This window comes from Tachysurus vachellii, chromosome 1, assembly GCF_030014155.1.
Source record: "Tachysurus vachellii isolate PV-2020 chromosome 1, HZAU_Pvac_v1, whole genome shotgun sequence".
Lineage (NCBI taxonomy): Eukaryota > Metazoa > Chordata > Actinopteri > Siluriformes > Bagridae > Tachysurus > Tachysurus vachellii.
The window spans coordinates 29,546,942-29,565,165 of NC_083460.1; the positions used below are offsets into that span (position 1 = coordinate 29,546,942).

General features: G+C 39.5%; 2 protein-coding genes across 5 annotated transcripts; both read left to right on the forward strand.

Annotated features, from left to right (window-relative positions):
• Positions 1-1,992: 1,992 nt before the first annotated feature.
• tnfaip8l1 (tumor necrosis factor, alpha-induced protein 8-like 1) lies at positions 1,993-10,203 on the forward strand. Of its 2 annotated transcripts, none has more exons than XM_060881883.1 (2): positions 1,993-2,286; positions 8,268-10,203. In XM_060881883.1, the coding sequence occupies exon 2, from the start codon at positions 8,273-8,275 to the stop codon at positions 8,831-8,833; it is 561 nt and encodes a 186-aa protein (XP_060737866.1). In that variant the 5' UTR covers positions 1,993-2,286; positions 8,268-8,272; the 3' UTR covers positions 8,834-10,203. The 2 variants fall into 2 exon arrangements, with proteins under 2 accessions (XP_060737866.1, XP_060737856.1); XM_060881873.1 differs by lacking the exon at positions 1,993-2,286 and adding an exon at positions 4,723-4,837.
• Positions 10,204-13,632: 3,429 nt separating this feature from the next.
• LOC132853871 (uncharacterized) lies at positions 13,633-17,966 on the forward strand. 3 transcript variants are annotated; one of them, XR_009649203.1, is made up of 3 exons: positions 13,633-14,916; positions 15,499-16,053; positions 16,180-17,966. XR_009649203.1 is itself a non-coding variant. In XM_060881894.1 (2 exons), exons 1-2 carry the CDS (start codon positions 14,014-14,016, stop codon positions 15,973-15,975), a joined length of 1,380 nt encoding a protein of 459 aa, XP_060737877.1. In that variant the 5' UTR covers positions 13,633-14,013; the 3' UTR covers positions 15,976-16,165. The 3 variants fall into 3 exon arrangements, 1 of the variants encoding a protein (XP_060737877.1); XR_009649204.1 differs by having other exon boundaries at positions 16,238-16,256; XM_060881894.1 differs by lacking the exon at positions 16,180-17,966 and having other exon boundaries at positions 15,499-16,165.
• Positions 17,967-18,224: the final 258 nt, after the last annotated feature.

Below are 18,224 nucleotides of genomic sequence, written 5' to 3' on the forward strand. Positions count from 1 at the left end.
ATCTGGACATGATTGTAAAAAACTAGAATATTTGTCACCACCCTGTGGAGGCACCAGTATGAGAAATATGGTTTAGATGTATTCACACACTGAATATGTTGTGTGGTTCACACTTCTTATTTAAGCCACATAGGCATTGTTTAGTCTGTCTGTTTCCTTTGGGATGTCCATTCATAAAACGGAAAAAACAAGCACAGGCTTTCTTGCTGTCAAGGAAAACATCCGGTTGTAGGGAAAGGGTTGGTAACCTGTTTGGGTGTGCAATACACATGCTGCTCGGGGGTTTCCTCCGGGTACTCCGGTTTCCTCCCCCGGTCCAAAGACATGCACGGTAGGTTGATTGCCATCTCTGGAAAATTGTCCGTAGTGTGTGAGTGTGTGAGTGAATGAGAGTGTGTGTGTGTGCCCTGCGATGGGTTGGCACTCCGTCCAGGGTGTATCCTGCCTTGATGCCCGATGATGCCTGAGATAGGCACAGGCTCCCCGTGACCCGAGGTAGTTCGGATAAGCGGTAGAAAATGAGTGAGTGAGTGAGAGTGAAAAAATTTGTAATTAACTGTAATGCAAATGCAATTGTAATGTGTATGAAGGACACTTCACATTCTTGATATGCTGACATGTTCTGTCAAATGTTTAGCATTTTTGGAAGTAGTTTTCACTGTCAGTGTTTTGCAACAAGTAAGAGGTAAAGATGTTTCAGAATGGAAGGTTATTCAGTTTCTCTACAACATGACAATCTGCATTTTATAAATTTAAGCAGATTGTGCAAGCAGTAATTTACGCTTCATGTCTTCATGCCCTGAAGTTCTGTAATGTTCTATGATTTGTGTTCTGTGATCCTGATCAATCTCAGATCTTATTCTCAGGACATGGTATCTAATCTACTTGGAGAAGCGTAACAGGTCCAGCAGGCACCATGTGCTCTTACCGGACACTTTATTAGACTCACCTTCCTTGCTGGAGAGATAAGCACATTTAGAAGCACATTCTAAGCACATTTGTGGCTTAATTTCCAACTGGCCTTTTTTCTGACTGTTTGCCTGGATAGTTGTTATTGGTGGACTGTTTCTTAACTAATTAATAAATGAGGTTTACCTGATACACTTGCCATCACCATCACCACTACTGACATGCCAATACTAGGCTAGCATCACTGTTGAGCTGGGAATGGTCCAACAGCAAAAATGAATAACATAATATGTAGTAGAATAATCACAGTATTGTATTTGTCAGTATTGTGACTCTGTTGTACATGATCCTGTTTACCTGCACCTGTCTGTGTTCTGTGTGAGTAGCTTGCAAAAGAGGGTTTAAAAAAAAAACAAAAAAACTCATAGTGTAATTTCCTTCCTCCTACTCATCTAAATAGTCTTCATCCAATTGTTCTATTGAAAAAAAAAATGAACAGGGTCCACAAATTCCCCTTTTTCATTGTTCTCTGTAGACCATTTCCTTTGGTAAATTCTCAGCCTTTGTGTAGAAAACAAAACACACTGTAAAAGCAGACAGACAAGTTTTATAATTGTGCAACACAAAAAAATGATAATTAAGGGTTATTATTATTATTGTTATTATAAATAAAATTTCAAATAGCACACAGATAAGAAAATATAGACTGTGGATTCTTCCAAATGCAATAAAATGTTAAGTTGTAAGAAAAACAAGTTTACATAAGTTTTAATTACAAATGTTTTGGGGTCTACGATTATTTAATCTTAAATATAGTAAATGCAAGAGCCTTGGAGCCAGCTAGCCTTATTAGCTGTATTAGCTTATTAGCTGTCGCTAGCTAATAAATCTAAACTGTATGCTTTGGAGCTTTAACAGGGTTGCTAATCACTGAAGCCTTAGAGCCGTGGGCGGGACACAACTTTTTTTTTCTTTCTAACTTCTTGTTCTTCTTTCTGATTGGTTTCGTAACAGTGGATTCGAACATGTTATTGGCTAAACTTCACGTCAATCATCCGGTCTCCAAGAGCTTCGACTTTGAAACTTTTTCGTTAAAGGTGGAGTCATGTAACACAAACTCCTGTAACCGATCCGAAGAGGCAGAGGACGGACGACAACTTCTTTAATTATTCACAAGGACAGTGAAATAGCTTTACAGATTTCTCCACTGGGGATTTTCTCGTCGCTAAAGCTTTGTTAGAAGGTTTAGTTGCCGTTGTTTATTTGTAAAATCAATGTTTATAAGAGGTCTTGTGAGATGAGATGGCTGCCACGAACTGGTGCTTGTAGATGGAGATTTGAGGAACCGGGGTTGCTGAGTGGATCACGGATTTGACGGTATGTAGATATATATTAATATTTCATATTTACTTTATTTGTATATCTATTTCTACCCAGTTATGAGTTCGACCTGAGCTTGTAAACTGGAACAATCCGAGGTCACAGTGTTTTATCTTTAACTTTGTGTTGGAGCTGGTGGTGAAAATCTCTCATTACACTCTGATTACAAGATCTATTTACACCCACTTTTAATCTGCTACTTTTTCATGTTAAAGCCACAGCGTTTACACGTACAGCCTGTTTTAATCGCTGCTTGTGTTTGTAATCAAATCGTTTGCATTATACCGCACTTAAAAGATGCAAATGTAACAACACTATCAGACAGTTTGTGAGTTACAGCCTGCTACCTACAGTATAAGTTATATAAAGTTGTTGATTTTGGATGAATAAGTCTGGGTCATGTTTTTATATACAGACCCATCGTTAGACTCTGTTAATGGTGATAATAATAATAATAATAATAATAATAATAATAATAATAATAATAATAATAATAATAATACATCTTGACAGACTGCTTATATTTTTAACTCATATTATATTCATAGAAGAAAAAGAAATAAACTGCACCTTTCCTTGTTCATTTTGTATCATTAATATCATATTTCACTTAAAAATGTCAATAGAGTACCATAAAAGTATCATTTACACAACTGCATGATAACTACCTCTTTTAGTAAAGATTTAAAAGGTAAAAGACACAGACTGCTAATATAAAAGTTGTATAAACATATAAAATATGTTATGAGTAAAGATGCCATTTAATGCCATTTCTCTGATTGTGTATGTTAGCAATTAGGCCCAGGTTAGAAATATAGCCCTTTATTAACAGTGTACATGAAATGTAGGTCTAGCTTGTACTACAGAAATGCATCTATGGCTCTTACAGCTGTGGAAACCTGATGTGTTGAGAGCCTGGGTAACTTGTTTACAGGGCGGAGGTGACGTAACCTGATTTACTAGCCTGCAAAGTGTATGGCACCTTCATTTGTAACCCAGGAAACACCTGTGTGTGTGTGTGTGTGTGTGTTAATTAATATTAAGGAATAGTTTGTCCAAAATATTAAATGTACAGGAAATGCTTGTACCCAGAATATAGTCAGCGATTTTATTTAAATTGGAAGATCTCAGCAATCGCAATTCATGACAGACTCCATGCATTTATGACCAAAGACAGTCGATGGAGTCAGAAAGTTCTCTCAGAGTCAGAAATATTTGATTTCTATATGAGCGTGATCTCTGGTACAGCCTGCAATTTTATTTATTTGCAGGTCCATCCTTAGTGGATAAATCCTGAGACACGTCTTGGCTGTTCAACTATATATATATATATTTTGTATTTTTATTTTTAGTATTGTTTTAACATGAAAACCATGATCCTAAATCACACTTTACAACTGTGTGTGTGAAACCAGCAGTTGTGTGTTGTGTATTTGTACGCCTGATTTAATTGTGTGGTCACAAAATGAATGTTTCTCATTGAGCGGCAAGATCAGTGAATCCTCCTCATCTGGCAATTACAAAAAGGCTATTCTATGGGTTGTTACAGAACCAGAAAGCCCTGAGAGAAAGCTTTGTCACGAGCCAAATTGTAGCTATAAACACTGCGAAATGACACTGAATAGAAAGCTCAATTTTTCCCCTCCCCAAACATACACGTGTGTTCATCTGCTCAAAGTCTCACACACGAGATACTGTTGTGCAGCTGCAAAGAGTACAGGAAATGCTTTTGGCTATGGTCTCCTTCATAACATTTAGCCTAACAAATGCATCATATGCATGCCCGACACAATTCTTTGCACGAGAAACAAACATTCGCTGAAAATCACACCTCTGATGAGTGTCCCAGTTTCTGTCCCATTGTTATGCAGCTTCTGGTAACTATCACAATTAGTTAATTACATCCTTAGTAAGCATTTTCATTTTTTCAAATTATGCAGCATGAATTATTAATCTGCGGCTTGTTTTGTGGCTTTCTTGAATAATTAATTATGCCACAGGCATCAGTAGACCTGTGTGGCCTAAATGAGAAAAAGTACCTATATATATATATGTGTGTGTGTGTGTGTGTGTGTGTGTGTGTGTGTGTGTGTGTGTGTGTGTGTGTGTGTGTGTGTGTGTGTGTGTGTGTGTGTGTGTGTGTGTGTGTGTGTGTGTGTGTGTGTTTTTTGATATTAAAGAGAGTGAAATCTGAGCACAAACATTCTCCTGCCACTCAAACTGAGAACCGACTTACAAACTTGGTACATAAGCAAACCTGAAAGCAGCAGATTCTTTATTTCATGTTTCATATCTGAAAGTACATTAGCATATATTTACTGTGTTTTTAAAAAAAAAAAAAGGGGAAAAATTAAAGTAAGAAGCATGGATAAGTGGGCAGGATAAGAACAGATAGTGGAAGCAAGTATCAGGTGTATCTATTTTGGTCACACCCTTTCTCACCTGAGGCAATCAAGTTGCATTTTACGCCTGGAAGTTTGCTTCATACCTGGGAGCTAACTTCACTCCAATTCCAGTCATTTTATGGCAGTATTACACCTCTATGATGGTGAGTTTTTGTTCCATCATTGCCTTTTGCCTTGTCAGCCACTCTTTGGTCAGCTAAATGGGTTTTTTTTTGTTTTGTTTTTTGAGAAAAAAGCTTTAGATACTGCATCCATAAATGTTAGCATGTGTTTAATGCTAGTTTGCATGGCTTGATGCTTTAATACCCATATTTGAGCTCAAAATTGCTCCTTTTCACACTTTTATTGCTGTAGCAGAATTGAAATTTATACATATGTACAGAAAGAACAGCTGTTGTTCCTCTTTACTTACATCCATGAAATGTTTTTATTCGCGCTTGTGTAAAACTAACCACAAATGACAGTGCTTGACAGTTGGTTGCTGCCCAGTAGTTCCTTGGACAAAGTTCAAAACCATATTTCTGCACCACAGTTGGCAATCATTGCTTGGTGAAGGCTTTACTCTGAATTTCAATACAGACTGCATGCATGCTATATGGCTGCCTTACCTTCTTTAAAATGCGTTCAGCACAGGCTTGGATTACGATCTCTCTTTCTCTCTCTCTCTCTCTCTCTCTATCTCTGTCTCAATCTCAGGCTTTATCTTAAGCTCCGAACACGACAGGATCCTCATTCAGAGACGCTGTTGAGGTGTAAAATGTGATGAGAGGTGTTTTATGGTAGCAAAGTAATGCAGTGAGTCTTAAGTTTTTGAAATTTTGGTGCTCCTTTAAAATTGATATATTTTCATTTGTGCTTTTTGCAATGAAAATCTTGTATCTCTTAACCTTGCCTCGACTTGTACATTTTTTTCAAAGGATTCTCCCTTTGATCTCGTGAAGATATTCAGCCTGGGAAAACCCGGGGCTTCTCCAAAGGAGGAGAAGGATAAATCTGGGTGTCACAGCTACAGTTGTGGCTCAGTTTCTATCCCCGTTTCTGACCCAAAGGCTGATTAGACTTGGGTTTTGAAAGAAAGAGATGGGTGCAATATGAAGATATGCTATCAATATTTAAATTCAGAGTCCTGTTTGATTCTTGAAACCAATATCTTCAGTTTGTTAGGTGTTTGTTAATTTTTTTTATTACATTTGCAAGGCAAATGTATACTTGCTTACTTCTACTAATGCTTTTTCTAACGTATTATCAATCCTAAGGGCATAAGCTAATAAATAAATATTCATCAAAATAATATCGAATAATTTAAATGTTTATGTAACATTTTATCGAGGTGTTCCCCAGTGTCAGTGCTTTGTAACTGTCAGTATGTATTCAGTATGATTTTACTCCTTTTGTTTTCTCTAAAATGTAACTTGTTTTTGTCTTATTAAAATGTCCAGAGTAAAGTCATGCAATAATGTGGTTTACATCTGACTCCTGGCAGGACTGAGATTAAAATGGATTGAGTATGCTGAAGCTTTTAGTTTTGTTTTGGAGTTTGAAAATGTAATTAAATCCCTCCCTTTGTACTTGTGTTGTATGTTTGTACGCAGGGTAAAATGTAGATATTCAATCTATTCATATCCCACTCAGTGTGACCACTAATATGGAAAAAAAAGAAATTTTTAAAACTCCAATTATTTTCACAAAGCTTAAAAAGGTCTTTTGGGGCTACACTGGGCTGTGAAATAAAGGCACTTCCCGTCGTTGTGCTGTTGTAATGATGGATTAGCCTCACTGCAGATAATTGCTTCCACACTGCTGTGTCTCTTCCGTCTTTACTTGAATTCACATATGGTTCAACTGCCTCAGACTCAACTATCTGATTGGCTGGTGATTTGACCTGGTGATATTTGCTTCTTCAGTGCAGAAATAATGACCCTCTCTCCACTCTTGTTGCCTTTTGGTTTTTGACATGCATTGTATAATGTAAAATGTGTGTTTTATAAAATCTGTCAGAATAAATGTAAAATTTTCTTCACATTTGCTTTCAGGAAATGCAGCAAACATTCATTCATGAATATTATTGAAATTGCTGTCTGTGCTTAACCTTTTATTAAAATTTGAAAAGCTTTCATCCTCAGAAAAAAAAATCACTTTTTCCGAGCCATTGGTTTTCTGAGGTGAGTGTAAAGTGATTTAGACATGAAGTGGTAACCTGACAAGTGCACTTCTGGCATTTATTAGTTATTTTTAGCCTTATAAACTAATTTTTAAACTTTATAGCTTCAGATTAAAAACCATAAAAGAAAAGATCACACACAGAGACCTTTTATATTTTTTTTTTATATATATATATATAATATATATAGAATGACAAGCTCTAATGGAGCTGATGCTTTTTATACAGTATCGAAAATGAAATGACTGCAAGTCCTACACAGTTTTCAGGAGCCCTCATATCATTTGACACTGAATACATTTTTTTTCCTCCCTAACAAATTCAGTGTGTCTGTGGCTTGTAATGAGGGAGAATAAATGCTCTAGATGCCAGGTTTTGTTCAAAGGATTTCATCATGTCTGTAATAGTAAGTGATTGTAGGCAGCACATCATCTCTAGTGTAAAGCTCTGTAAGGAACAGGATGGCTTCAGAGCTTTGCAGCTTTGTTGTGCAAAAATTGTGGGAGATCCGAGAGAGACACAGACAGAACTGGAATTTGCACCAGTGTGTTTCCTGTGGCAGGATGTAGTGAGTGGGGAGCATATCCATATCAATCCAGCTCCTCCGAAAATTAAATGACACAGCTCTCCCGAAGGAATTTGTGCCATCTCAGTCTTGGTAGTAGGCCTGTGTGTATATAAACAGTAGGAAGAGGCAGAAAATTATTTATTTATTTAATAAAAAAAAAAAAAAATTTAGAATGATGGACATCATCTCGTGCTCTGTGTTTATAGAGCACAGGAACACGCAGTATATGAACAATCCTTTGCAAACTCTGTGATTTTGTCCAGTGATACTATACAGGTGAGAATACTCCTCACACTCTGAACCTTGCAACATGAGTCCTTCAAAAAAAACTGCAGGTTCTGATTCTCAGAATGTCCTTTCAATGTTTTATATGTTTACATAAACATGACCTCACTGTCCATTTTAGTGGAAGCACCTGCACCCGGTCTTTGGTGCATTAAATTCCCAAATCAACAGTTTCTGACTGCCACGACCACAGAGATCTCATTTTTCTCCATTTTTATGTCTGATGTGACCATTAACTGAAGCTCTTGACATGTGTGTGTGTGTGTGTTTGTGTTCCACACCAGGCTGCATTATGCTGCTGCCACTTGATTTGCTGATTAAATAACTGCATGTGTATACAGGTGTTCCTAATAAAGTTGATTGTGTGTGTGTTGCCATGGCGATGGTGTACTCATGTTTCCATATGCTTTCACGCAGCATATACTGGATAATCATCTGCTGTAATTTAGATGTATGAGTATTGTTTGGTCAAATGTTCACCACCCTAGGTCCTCCCATTCCTCCTATCCTTTTTCTTCGTCACTGGATAATCATCTCTCTTATTGTCTTCTGTTTTCAGAAAACATGGACTCTTTCAGCACTAAGAACCTGGCCCTGCAGGCCCAGAAGAAGCTCATGAGCAAGATGGCTACGAAGACAGTGGCCAACCTGTTCATCGATGACACGAGCAGCGAGGTGCTGGATGAGTTGTACCGTGTGACCAAGGAGTACACGCGCAACCGCAAGGAAGCACAGAAGATAATCAAGAACCTCATCAAGATCGTGGTCAAATTGGGCGTGCTGTACCGCAATGGGCAGTTTAACAGCGAGGAGCTTCTGCTTGTTGAGCGCTTCCGCAAAAAGGTGCACACACTGGCCATGACTGCAGTCAGCTTCCACCAGATCGACTTTACCTTTGACCGACGTGTCATGAGCAGTCTCCTAAACGACTGCCGCGAGCTGCTGCACCAGGCTATCAACAGGCACCTCACAGCCAAATCACATGCCCGTGTCAACCACGTCTTCAACCACTTCTCCGACTGTGATTTCCTGGCAGCTCTCTACGGCCCTTCCGAGATCTACCGTGGACATCTGCAGAGGATCTGTGATGGTGTGAATAAAATGCTGGATGAAGACAACCTTTGATCCTTAATTTTTGTCTCCCTGAGCCCTTATATTTTGTCGGGGTTTTTATTGTATGTGAATATTTTCACATTTCTATTATCTGTTTTTTGTTATGCCACACCCCAGCCTCAACTTCTTCAGTCCTCTTTCTGACTGAATGTTTTCCTGGGTGGGGAGAACAGCAGCTGCATGTTTTCCATGACAATGCAACACTCTTGGTCAAACCATTAAAAGAAGAGCACAACCCAGACTTTAAACACTCACTGGTATCTGGAAGGATTAATCAGGAGTGCTGGTTGAGCTGTAACGTTGAAGTAGCACATTGCACATGGTTTCCCTAATTTGCTTTCTTCTTGAAGTTTTAAAATGTGTAATTTTATGCACTATAATAATTACGCCGAAGGAGATTTTACACTTGATCCTCTAGGATTAGATTGAAGTTTGCTTTCATTTGGTGGCTAGAAAAATAATGCCTGCTGCAGTTGTCCTCAGAAGCCCAATGTAAGCAATCTCTCAATGCTAAGCCTTTAATGTTTAATACCCACATGAGTCACGTGACAATGCAAGAACATAAATGAGCTTTATGTGGTCAACAAACCGGTTTAGTAAGTATGGAATGGTCATGTATCAGCAAGTCCTTGTCATGTATGTATTTTCTTTGTTTTATTCTTTGCTGTGACCTTTTCACCCTGATGCAGTTCCTCTTCGGGAATGAAGGCAAAATGAGCATATTTCCATGTACTACTATTTCATACCTTTTTTGTTTTAATATTTTTATTACTGAGCCCTTTTTGCTATACTTCTTTCTTTTTGTGTGTGTATGTGGCTGTCACTAGTCACCTCCATGACTCAGCCAAAGAGATGCAATGCAGAATTTTATTTCAAGGGCAGGAAGGAACAAACTTTAGCAGGAGTGCTGATCTAGGGGTTAAAGTTAGCAGACGCATAACATGACACTCCAGCAGTCTGTGTTTTAATGTATCTAGAGATGTGTAGAGTGATGTGAGACATTTTACATTTCCCTGATAACATGAGCAGCTGTTAAATGAAGGACCTCAGTGAACAGGAGTATTTCTATAGGTGATCTGTAGGTGTGTAAAAACATTTTCCGGCTGTTTCTGTCCGCAGAGATCCTGCCCTGTGCATCAAGGTGTGATACGAATGTTTGCTTTCAATGTTTTATAAATGACCAAACATGGATGTCAATATTGATGCTCACCGTCCAAAGGTAAACATGAACCATAAATGTTTTACACTTATGAATAGTGGATTTTTTTTTAAAATATAATATAAATGGTGTATGTAAAATTGGTTTTGACTGTGACACTAAAAGTAATTGTCATGAAGGCACAGAGCTTGAAGCTGAAATAAAACCATATTAGTAAACACAGCATTTCTTCTAAGGATTGAAGCCTGCTCGCACACAAAAGGATTGTTTACCGTTTATATGAGTGAACAAAAGTTGTCTTCCAACTTTCTGGTTCTATCTTTTTGCTCGCTTCTACACTTGTGTTGATTTGTAGGTTTGTGCCTCCACCTTTCAGACCTGTTATGTATATACGTACATATATAGTATATATAAAGGAAATCTTGTTTTTATTTGAACCTCTTGTTGTTTTTTCCCCACCAAGAGGCCTAACGAGAGTTAATTATCTTATCAAGCCCGTATTAATTCCCCTAATCCACCAACTAACTGTGTTGTATGGCTGTAATTTACTTGAGCATATCAGCTCTTCTTTTCACCTCATATGGTCATGCAGGTCCAAATGAGTGATATGTGCTCTGATTACCTGTTCAGCTGTGTTTAGATTACACTGCAGATGGCTGTAGGTAATGACTTGGGATCCTCTTGACCTTAAAAAAAAGACCTATTTGTGTATTTAGAGAAGCTGTTGGCTTGAGAGTCAGTTTCTAAAAGAAAAGCAGAAATAAAAAAGGAAATGACTCGCTGAGCCTGAAAATGAGACTGCTGATCGACTTCCATGTCTTTTTTTGCTGTATTTAAAAATCCAATTTAGAACAAGAAGACTGCTGACAGTATAGTTCATTTAACAGTTGATAAGTTTCAATATAGCCCCATGGTACGTCAGCAAAAGGAGGATGATTTTTTTGTTTTTTTTAGTTTAAAGAAAGATGCAAGGGCCTATGAAAATTTCTGTGTACACCCCGCCATTTATTATTCCCCTCACAGCTTGCGGATTGCCTGGGTGACATCCTCTCCATCCTGTATGCTGATGCCTCTCCCCTCAGGCTGCTGTTACTTGAGATGTGACAGTTACCTGAAACTCAGCTTCTTAAGACAGGCAAATTCTTTTTGTTTTCCTTCAACTCAAAGATCATCCTCTGAGAATAGTCAAGACTGGCATATTTGTCTTAAGCTGAAAGTGCTGAGGAAAAAGACAGAAGTGATGCAAAGAAAGTTGGATTGCACTCACAAATATGTTAATATTCTGTATGGGTTTCAAAAATGTTAGAAATGAATGGCAAGGTCAAAATGTACAAGCTCCTGGTTCTGGGTAATTGCAGTCAAAATGACCTTTATTTATTGTATTTTTTTTTTATTTTTTTTTTTTTGGCTTTTGTTTTAAATCTTAGATAGCTGTGAATAAAAACAGTTTTCCCCAAGTAGTGCTGCACCGTATACTGCAGTTTAAGTAAACTAAATGTATATGATCTCAGACATTCACATTTAACTGGAGGGTACTGAAATTATTTTAGATAAGGTGCCCACTTAAAAGACCAAAAATGATTTGGACAAACTAGCAATAAGTTAAATAATTTTTAATATGTGGTTGCAAACCTTTTGCCGTCAATATCTGAGAGACATCACCTGAGGCTGGGTGAGGGTCCCTGTTAATGCTCAGTCAGGCATTTGCTGCAAACGTCTTTTGGGCCAGCATGTTCTTGGGGTCGATTTTAATGTATGAGCATGGAAGCATTTGACTGAACCTGAGCTGATTATATAGCTGTTGGTTCCAGATTGGTGAAATATATAATATGCCAGCTGTCAAACTCACCAAGATCACGAACGTTTTTTTTACCTCATTTACCTACACATGTTTGATTTGAACATCAGCTGAACATCTCTTGAACTGTATCTGCAGGTTTTTATGCACTGCACTGCTCCCACATAAGTGCCTGATTTGCCAATTGCAAGAATGTGGAGGTGTTCCTAATAAAGTGGACACCAAGTGCATGTTTTTGCTAATACCTAGCCTTTAAAAATCTCTACCTTTTCTCTGGGTGATTTGATAAATTGTGACATTTAGATGATCCAAAAAAAATTAAACCAATTTATCCTCCCAGATCATAAACTGTAACGCAACACAATATCCATAATTTTAAACCTCTAGCTACAGTATCACAATCCACCTATAACAGAACTAACATGCTACTTACTGTATTAGGCTTGCAAGATGAGCTCAAAGCAAAGGTGCAGTTCAAGGCCTGCTTATTCAGCTTTGGCTTGCAAAATGTATGCTGCTTTCTTTTATTTAACTTGGTGATACAGTGACAGGCAGAAGGTGCAGTGTTACCCAACCTCCTGTTATACAGACGATACAGCTTTCAAACCAACACAGGCTTACGCAATCCTAACCCTTTAACTGAAGATTTTTTTTCTACAAGTCAGTTTTGTAGAACACGCACACATACACAAACCATGCAGATAAATACCAGACGTTCAGAATCATTGTATGAAAAGAAAGCCACACAGGAATCCCCTTAAAGTGACTATAAGTGGGGATATTGGTTTAGTATATAATCTGTGTGTGTGTGTGTGGCCAGCTGTTAAAAATATTTCCTTTGCAGCTGAGCATGTACAGTAACAGCACACACTTGTCCAAAACGAATTTGTGATCAAGTGCAGTGTGAAGCTTTTCCAGCTATTTCTGACTCACATGCAGCAAGTGGGTGACGAGTTTGAATGCTGACTATTTACAGACAGCAGAGCTTCATTACTCGAATCCCAAGATAGGTCCTCTGACCCCATCTCAGTGAGGGGTTAGCACGACTGAAGAATGTGCTTTTGAGAGCTTCTTCAATGGAGCAAATCATGGAAAACAGCTATTTTAACTTTTTTTTATTTTAGTTTTCGATTATTCTGCTTATCACTTATTGCATGGGTTCAAAGTTATTGGTGTTTTTTTCTTTTTCTCAGCTGTGTGGTATAATCAAGATTAATAATTGACTTTTTTTTTTTTTTACACAAGTGTAGTAAACAGTAGACCATGACTGAAATGTCAGCAGGGTTAATGAATACCCTAATGATTAATAACATGAGAAATGGTTTTGAATGTCTGCTCTTATTGAAATAAAACAGCCTATTTTTCTTAAAGTTTCGAGGAAAATGTATTAAACGGGAGGTTGGTGTCCCACTCTAACAAGATGTAGGCATGTTCATTTATAATACTTTCTTTTATTCCTTGTGGAGAAGCTGTGTTCTCAATCCATTAGAGAAAGAGAGCAAGCAAGAAAGATCCACCCTCCCAGAGGCTATTCTTTCTCAAATCCTAGCTCTACTTGTGCCTTATGAAGCAAAAGACAGACACGATCAGATCAGAGATTAGAGCTATGACTCAAGTAGACACTGCTAATGGTGGATTTAAAAAAATAAAAATAAAAACCCTGACTGGAGTCAACTAGTCCTGCCAGTGAGTAAGTAAGGGAGAGAGAGCGAAAGAGAAAGGGGAACAGCCATGAGAAGGAGTGGGAGGAAGAAAGCACCAGAAAGGGAGTGAGTGCAATGCGCGAGAGGAAGTGAGAGAGAGAGGGAGACTGAGCGGGTACGGGGAGGGGGAGAGCAAGCGATGGAGAGACAGGAAACATGCAACAGCCACTGAGCCTGGACGGCAGGAAGAGTGGAGGAAGCAGCGGAATATAGAGGCTCTTGGCCAGAAGCAGGAGCAATGGAATATGAGCAAAGGCAGCATGTGTTTGTTCAGAAGGAGGGAGGGAGGCTGTCAACGGTCCAGCAGCAGAGAACAACGTGGGGATAATATCAGAAGCAGGCACTGACGAGAAACGGAGGGAGAGGGTGGGGGTGTGAGCCAAGGAACATGCTGACGAAAAAGTTTCAGGCTTCAAGAGGGATAGAACTTGCATGACACTGCCATCCAGCCAGGAGTGGTGGGAGACGATGCATGGGGAAAGGACAAATCTTTTCCGGCATCTCAATATGAATTCGGTGTCCTCCCTTCGCAATGCCTACTGATACCAGAAGACTTGGGAAACATACTATCCCATGTCACGTCTGGCTCCTACAGAAGAAGACCAAGATGGGACACTCAGCAAAGACTGGGAAGGGATCTTTGTTTAGTTTTGAGCCTAAGGAATACAACAAGATGGGTACTTATGGATCTAAGCAGACCATCCATAATGGATACAGTCGCCACTCCAGACTATCACTTACCACTCTGAAGTGGCATTCAAAGATCTTTAGGACTGGTGAGAACTGTCATAATGAGTCAAGCAGTATGAGATGGCGTAAGTGTCAGGGGCAGGGATTACAACACAACAGCGCCTCTGTGAGGGACCGCTCAAGAGAATGCAGCTTTGTGGAAAACCTCCACCAAACCCAGACACCCCTCCCTTTGAGGAAATGTGCTCTGGATTTACCGACGCAGTTCATAGGTCAAAGAAACTGTGGAGTGCCTGTTTGCGTGGTGGCACAACAATCCAGCTCTGTCAGAGAGTCGCAGCCGCCTGGGCAATCTGAAGCAAACGAATACACCTTTAACAAACGTCAGACACCTAAAACCAGCTGCAGGAGCAATCTAGAACACTATAGTGTGGACAACGCAAGACAGAATTTTCCTAACTCAATGGGACATGTAGCAGAAGACAGTGATGGGTCCAGGTCCATGCATGAAGTTTTCTTCTCTACAGAAGTTCCCCAAAACATCACCATCAACCACAATGAGAGCTCTCATAAAGGGAATTTGCAAAATATGTCAAACAACGGGGGGCAGTCCATGAGTGGAGAAGCTTATGCCTTCAAATCAAAGAAAACTCAGATGGTTCTCCAAGACCAGATCCGTAAAGTGGTTGTCAACCTTGAGGAAGTTCTCTGTGGCTTAAAGGAAGTGCATTTGGAAATGAAGGAGGTAAAATCTGTTTGCAGATGTGCTCATACTGTAGATGGTTTTGATAATGACTGAAAAAGAGATTGTTGTTTATTTGAGATTGAGATGTGTCTATTCATATGGGAGTTCATGTCATGTACTGTAGCAGTTACTCCTCTAATAAAATTATAAAAATCCAGTTACATGAAAGTAAAGTGTTAAACACTAAGTTTGTAATAAAAAAAAAACAATTTAAAAACAACATGGCTAAGAAAAAAACAGAGTCATGCAAAAAACCTAAAAAAAAACCAACTACCTGCTCTATTTCTGAGGTGAATGCAGTGCTTGTAAAGGATGCTGTGCTGCACCTTTTTTATCATCCGTTGTCAGCTGAAGCGAATAGAGTGGGGCAGCTGGAAGGCAAGGCGACTGCCTATTTTTAGTTTCATGCTGCTGCAGCCTAATCTCATTTACACAAACGCATCCCATTGGTGTCCTTGCATGTTATCTTCATCCATGTGGCACTGATTGTTTGGCATAAAACTGGGTGTTCTCAAACATGGGTTGGATTGTTTGAGCAAAGCTGCCATATGGTGATGCCAAATGTCTTTCTCTGACCCTCAGGTGGTCCAGCAGATTGACCAGCTGACCTCCATCATTGACCTGAGAGAGGATGTCAGCGGAGAGGCTTCTGGGCATTGCAGCCCAATTGAGAGAGTTTCTACATCAGAGGAAGCAAAGCATGTAGACACCAGCATCCACAATTCTGGGTACTCAAAAAACCCAGGTCTTGTGTCAACACTACCAGGGGGCACGGGAAGACTTGAAGCATGTAATAAAGACCAGACACCAGGTGAATGCCCCCCTAGTGTTGTGCCACCAGCATACACAGCTGCACTTTTATCTATAAACAATTCAGGACAGAAATTTAATCACGGAACAACAGTGTCCCAAATTAAGGGGCCTAAAACAGAGGCCAGTGCGCTGTCTAGAAGCCAGAAGCCTCCTCCTTACCCCCTTAACAACAGAACCTTGAGGGCAAATAAAGGGAAAACGCCCCCATATGCAGGCAGACGAAGACTGCTGTCCACTACTGTGTAATGGGGCAGTTGCTTGAGGGCAGCTAGGGGAAGATTACAGTTTGACGAAGCCAGTATCCAAGGAGACCGGCGGCATTAAGTAAGTATGTTCCAAGTCTCGCTGCATGCAGTTGAATGATTCAGCACCTCACACTTCAAACATGATTCACTCTGAGTGCAAGTTAAGTATGCACCATGGTGTGTCTGCATGTGTGTGTGTGTACAGCTGTGCTCTTTTAGACCAACTTGTGAGACAATTTCACAAGGCACCTGTGGATTTACAGAAACTGTGGTCTACAGAAACATTTGGAGAAGAATTTATTTACATATTCAGGTTTGTTTTTTTTTTATTTAGTAACAATCTGTTATTTGTAAAGAATTTGTATTTCCATACATTTTGACAGCAGAACTAGTATCATCTGCATTGTTGTAAAGATCAGATTAGATGTGAATTGATTTAATTTTTTTATATGACTGAATCGTTAAAGGGGTGTTTGTAGTGGGAAAATCTACCCCATCACTTTTGTATTACTGTTGTACTCATGCATCTTTGGAAACCTTTTGATCTTGGTCAGAATCAAAGAGGATCAAGAGCTTATGTGTATATGAGATTACTGCAAAAATCCCATGGTGCCAGACACACACACATTTTACTGCTATGCGTTTCGATATGCAGGCGTAAAAAAATATACCCGGAAGAAATTTTATGATTTCAGTTCACAACTCTCTGAATTATATAATAGCTTCATTACAAATCACTCAGTCATCTGAAAGCAGGCCTCTTTCAGTCAAGCATTTGGAGCCCAGCTGGATATTTCAGGCTGAAGCTCTGCTTCTTAAGATTAATTGATTAATGTGAACACCTGGAGGAACACCAAGATGGCAGAGCTTTGGCTCAAAACCACAAGGGGAGAGGAATAATGGATGTACTATTGTAGAGAACACAGTTACTTGCACAAACTTTTTGCTGACTTGAGTAGAAAAACCTCATAATTGAAACCACAAATAAAATAACAGAGCTGTGTGTGAGCACCACTTGCATTAAGAAAGAGCTTCGATTATCAGGAAGTTTGAGGGTATTTTAAAGGTACAGTTGAACTTAAACCTCTACCATGGTTTAGAATGAAAGTATTATAACATGATGGAAAATTTATTTCGATCATTTCTAATAACAGCAAATTCACGAGACAAGTTACATCAAGGCAACCATTTCCTCTACAGTCTCTAAAGTTACCAAGAACCTGCAAAGTACTAACTTCTTAAGATGTTTCTATAGTAGAAAACTTATCCGTACTACCTCGGGTCACGGGGAGCCTGTGCCTATCTCAGGCGTCATCGGGCATCAAGGCAGGATACACCCTGGTGAGAGTGCCAACCCATCGCAGGGCACACACACTCATTCACTCATGCAATCACGCACTAGGGACAATTTTTCCAGAGATGCCAATCAACCTACCATGCATGTCTTTGGACCGGGGGAGGAAACCGGAGTACCCGGAGGAAACCCCCGAGGCACTGGGAGAACATGCAAACTCCACACACACAAGGTAGAGGCGGGAATCGAACCCCGACCCTGTAGGTGTGAGGCGAACGTGCTAACCACTAAGCCACCGTGCCTCCCAAGACTCCTTCATATATTTTTCCAGAGATGCCAATCAACCTACCATGCATGTCTTTGGACCGCGGGAGGAAACCCCCGGGAGTACCCGGAGGAAACCCCCAAGGCACCGGAGGAAACCCCCGAGGCACAGGGAGAACATGCAAACTCCACACACACAAGGTGGAGGCGGGAATCGAACCCCGACCCTGTAGGTGTGAGGCGAAAGTGCTAAGCACTAAGCCACCGTGCCTCCCAAGACTCCTTCATATCATTTGAATTATCACTACTTTTGGAGTGTCTTCAGAATCAAAACCTTCTGACCAATCAGATCCCAGAATTCAATAATACTCAGGTATTATAATTATTGTTGCAGCATATTCTGCTTAGATTAAATTATGTAGAGTTTAATGCCAAAACCAGTTGCTTTACAAAGTATAACACCTATCAATACATTATTAGCCAATAGATTTTAAAACTTTGCAGGTGTTTTTCCCCCTTTTCTACCATGTTTCCTTCCGCTTTTCTATATGGTTTCGTTGCATGCATCTAAACTGCAATTAAATCAGGGTGGTTCTTGAACTTCCTTGAGTAAATGTTACTGCATTTTAAAGTCTATCTAACTCCAAAATTTCATTTAAATCATTGTGACTGCACAGAACCAAGACTGATAT